A 4970-nucleotide genomic window follows, 5' to 3' on the forward strand; every position below is an offset into this window, starting at 1 on the left:
GCAAATAGATAAAGTATATTAAAATAAACTCATAAATGTGTATTTTGGATGTGTTCTTTCCACTAGTCTGAAAGAAGGCATGTTATACAAACAAAATAGTCCAAAATCATATAGACCAGTGAATGAAAAAATAAATAAAAAATGTTTTTTACCTGTAGTGTTTTATCTTAAAGCTCAGCACACAAATCGCAAACCTCGCATCAGCCAATCAGATCAGGCCATTTCAGACGTGTATGTGTGCTATGCAGTGAGCAGCTTGTATGTGATGATGGAGTGTGTGGTTTTGGACAGGTATGGGTGTTACCACCATCACGGCTGCCCGGATCCTGAAGGGTCAGTTACAAAACCGCTCTGGAGAGGAGACCATCATGAATATGGACACGTTCCCGTTTGTGGGTCTCGCTAAGGTAACACACAGTTTCCTTAAGTCTGTCATTGGTCAGTCAAACAGATAGACCCGCCCCCAAACTCACTCCATTGGTTGAGTCGGAAGTTGACATGTTGAACTGCTCAAACAGATCACGTTGTGAAGGGGTTTTGAATGTCAAAGCAGTTATTATTAAATACTATTATAGTTTTATAATTATTTTTAATTAGCTTTTATTTTTATATTTTCAGTTTTCTTTTTAATTTGATTTAATTTTTAGTAATTTTGTTATGTGCTTGTGCTTTTTTTTAATATATATTACTTATATATATTTATTTTTATTTCAGTTTTAGTGTTAGTAGTTTTAATTTATTTCCAGTTTCATCAAATATTGACATTCTGTTGTATTTCAGTTACTATAAATGTTTTTAATAGTTTTAGTTAAATTATTATTTTAGTATTACTTTTAATATTTTTAATGAACTTGCATTTTTTTAAAAAGCTATAAAAATGCTTTAATTATCATTTTAGCTCAAGTTTGAATAATTATGTGCTTTTGTCATTTTTATTAGGTTTTTGTTGTTGTTGTTATTGTTTATTTATTTCTTGTTAGTAATTTTAATGCTTCAACTTAAACTGACTTCAGTTATTTGCCAAAGCAACATTTAAAAATGTTTTAATTTAATATTTATTTTCAATTTTATTTCAGCTTTCGTTCAATCAATGAAAATGTTTTTAATATGTTTAAATAGTTAAATGATTATTTTAGTATTGTTTACATAATATAAATATTCTATTTATAGATACATTTTAGTAATTTTTATGTGCATGTAATTTTTATTATTTATTTATTTTAGTTTAGATATTTTCAGTTAGTAAATTTAGTGCTTCAACTTATTTCAGAAAATTGCCATGGGAGCATTTTTGTTTAACGTTCATCTAATATTTATATTTTATTATATTTCAGCTTTAGTTCAATGAACAAAAATGTTTTAGTTTTGCTTTTAGTAACCCTGCGTCAAACTCTCAGTGACTGTGAATGTGTGTTTGTCAGGAATTTTCAGATTCCTGACAGCGCAGCGACGGCTACAGCGTATCTGTGTGGCGTGAAAACCAACCTGAACACTGTGGGTGTGAGCGCAGCCGCTCGCAACGGTGTGTGTCGCTCGCAGAAGGGCAACGAGGTCACGTCCATCCTCAAATGGGCTAAAGACGCAGGTACACAAGCAGAGGATTTCACTCTTAAAATAAGCAAAGTGTCACTAATGAAGATCACAAACCCCACATGTACACATAAAAACACTCACATTCGCCCTTCTGCATGCAACAGCTTATCTGAGTGTTTCGAGTGTGTTACCTTGAGTTTATCTTCTCTTTCAGTATTATCTTCTATCATTCTGTTATTCAAGCCATAAACAGTGCTGACATAAACTCTCTGTGCGTGTGTGTTAGACGTATTGCTGTTTTGAAACCGTAAATAATTTATATGTGACCCTGGAGCACAAAAGCAGTGTTAAGTCGCTGGGGGATATTTGTAGCAATAGCCAACAATACATTGTATGGGTCACAATTATAGATTTTTCTTTTAATCCAAAAATCATTAGGATATTAAGTAAAGATCATGTTCCATGAAGATATTTTGTAACTTTCCTACCGTAGATATATCAAAACTTAATTTTTGATTAGTAATATGCATTGCTAAGAACTTCATTTGAACAACTTTAAAGATGATTTTCTCAATATTTAGATTTTTTTGCACCCTCAGATTCCAGATTTTCAAATAGTTGTATCTCGGCCGAATATTGTCCGATCCTAACAAACCATACATCAATGGAAAGCTTATTTATTCAGAAAATGCTTAAAAAATGAAGCTCATCAATCATCCATTAAATCTAGTGTGCTAAATTAATTAATTTATCTTCTTCTTCATTTCATTCATGATCACACTGAATAATTCAAGATTTAAAAAATAAATTTCATTCATCGTTGGCTGGTTTTCTCGATGGACGCTGAATTACAAAATGCTCTAATAATCTACATATCAAATAATTACTAGCAGTAGGTTGCAACAAAGTAATCACTACGTTTTTAATTTTAGACTTATAATTTAGACTGTATTTAATTTAGACTAATTTTAGACTTTTTTGTTGTTGTTGCAATCAAGCCAAGACCTGATGAATTTGTGATGATAAAAAAAAGCTCACATTTGAATTAACGATCATGAAATTCAGCAAAATTTCACACACGCGCAAAACAACAACAGCAAAAAACATAAAAACATTTGGACAGTCATTGTGGTTTTGACTGATTCTTCACTAATAACTTTTTTCAAATATTTTTAATATTAATATTTGCACATTAAGAGTTATGTTAAATATTACATTTGTTTTTGTTGTATTGTTGTAAAAATGGAAACATTTCTTCAGTCCATATTAGATGAGTAACATGCATATTTTGGGGCTCTAGGGAATTTTAAAACAAACGTTTCAGTAGTTACTTTTGCATATAAACTTATTTATGCATGTATTTTTTTAATGCATGTTTACTGTATATTTAGAGTTTTCCAAATACTAGAAATACCGTGTAGTAACTAGTAAGTGACAATGTTCGTCATCGTATGAGCAGCTTAATGCTTTGATTTTTTTATTTTTAATTTTCATTTTAATTTAGTTAAAGTTTAAGTAATTTTTTTGTTTGTTTTTCAAATTTTTATTAGTTGTCGTTTTTTTAGTTAGTTAATTCAATTCGTTTTACTTTATTTACTTTTTAAGAACGGCGCTGACTGTGCATAATATGAAAGTATTAACTGCATAAATCAGAGCACTGCTGGTGTGTGTGTGTGTGAGTGTGAGTGAGTGTGAGTGAGTGTGAGTGAGTGTGAGTGAGTGTGAGTGAGTGTGAGTGAGTGTGAGTGAGTGTGAGTGAGTGTGAGTGAGTGTGAGTGAGTGTGAGTGAGTGTGAGTGAGTGTGAGTGAGTGTGAGTGAGTGTGAGTGAGTGTGAGTGAGTGTGAGTGAGTGTGAGTGAGTGTGAGTGAGTGTGAGTGAGTGTGAGTGAGTGTGAGTGAGTGTGAGTGAGTGTGAGTGAGTGTGAGTGAGTGTGAGTGAGTGTGAGTGAGTGTGAGTGAGTGTGAGTGAGTGTGAGTGAGTGTGAGTGAGTGTGAGTGAGTGTGAGTGAGTGTGAGTGAGTGTGAGTGAGTGTGAGTGAGTGTGAGTGAGTGTGAGTGAGTGTGAGTGAGTGTGAGTGAGTGTGAGTGAGTGTGAGTGAGTGTGAGTGAGTGTGAGTGAGTGTGAGTGAGTGTGAGTGAGTGTGAGTGAGTGTGAGTGAGTGTGAGTGAGTGTGAGTGAGTGTGAGTGAGTGTGAGTGAGTGTGAGTGAGTGTGAGTGAGTGTGAGTGAGTGTGAGTGAGTGTGAGTGAGTGTGAGTGAGTGTGAGTGGGTGTGAGAGTGTGTGAGTGTGTGAGTGTGTGAGAGTGTGAGTGAGTGAGTGAGTGAGTGAGTGAGTGAGTGTGAGAGAGTGCGAGTGTGCGAGTGCGTGAGTGCGTGAGTGCGTGTGTGAGTGTGTGAGTGCGTGTGAGTGAGTGTGAGTGTGAGTGTGTGTGTGTGTGTGTGTGAGAGAGAGAGTGTGTGAGTGTTCCTACTTAACCATACTTTCAAATTTGTACCCAAAAGTGAGCTAAACCTGACAAAATCTCCAAAAACCTCATTTGTAAATCTGGTATAAAAATAAAGTAAACAAAGTTTTTTTTTAAATTGTAAAAATGCAGAAAGTTTCCTGTGAGGTGTAGGGCGATAGAATATACAGTGTGTACAATATAAAACCATTACGCCTATGGAATGTCCCCATTTAGATAGCTAAGTAAACGTGTGTGTGTGTGTGTCTCTCTCTCTTAAGGGAAGTCCGTGGGCATAGTGACGACAACACGAGTTCAACACGCGACTCCTGCTGCTTCATACGCTCACAGCGCCAGCCGGACCTGGTACAGCGACGCTGATCTGCCGACTTCTGCCGTCACAGGAGGCTGTTTGGATATCGCCTCACAGCTGCTCCGAAACACCGACATAGACGTGAGAGAGAGACGTTTGACAGTGTTTCGATTAATGTCAGAAGTGCAGCATCGCCATTATGTTAATGGAACAGTTGACTCAAACTAATTTAAATGTGCTCACCCTCAGGCCATCCGAGATTAGGATGAGTGTGTTTCTTCATCAGATTTGGAGAAATGTAGCACTGCATCAGTGTCTCAGCAATGGATGCTCTGCAGTGAATGGGTGCCGTCAGAATGAGAGCTGATAAAAACATCACAATAATCCACAGCACTCCAGTCCATCAGTGAACATCTGGAGAAGACAAAAGCTGAGACACATCCAACATTAAGATGTTTTTAACTAAAACACGAGTCCGTAATCCATAATAACTCTTCCTCCAGTGAAAATCCAGCCACATATTAGTTTAGAGCTGTTTAAACGCTGCTTGATCTGTGCAGATTTCTCTCCTGATTCACACCAGAACACTTTTTCACTGGAGGAAGCGTTATTATGGATTATGGACTCGATGTATATTAGTTAAAAATGTCTTAATGCTGGATGTGTTTCAGCTTTTGTCT

General features: G+C 35.8%; 1 protein-coding gene across 1 annotated transcript in view; it reads left to right on the forward strand.

Annotated features, from left to right (window-relative positions):
- Positions 1-4970, forward strand: part of alp3 (alkaline phosphatase 3) — a 25970-nt gene that overhangs the window by 4832 nt on the left and 16168 nt on the right. Inside the window, 3 exon segments of the mRNA XM_016256472.1 lie at positions 292-427; positions 1422-1585; positions 4259-4431. Of these exon segments, the coding sequence (XP_016111958.1) occupies positions 292-427; positions 1422-1585; positions 4259-4431 (473 nt within the window).

The sequence above is a fragment of the Sinocyclocheilus grahami genome, unplaced genomic scaffold, assembly GCF_001515645.1.
Source record: "Sinocyclocheilus grahami isolate Dianchi unplaced genomic scaffold, SAMN03320097.WGS_v1.1 scaffold1435.1, whole genome shotgun sequence".
NCBI classification, from domain to species: Eukaryota; Metazoa; Chordata; class Actinopteri; order Cypriniformes; family Cyprinidae; genus Sinocyclocheilus; species Sinocyclocheilus grahami.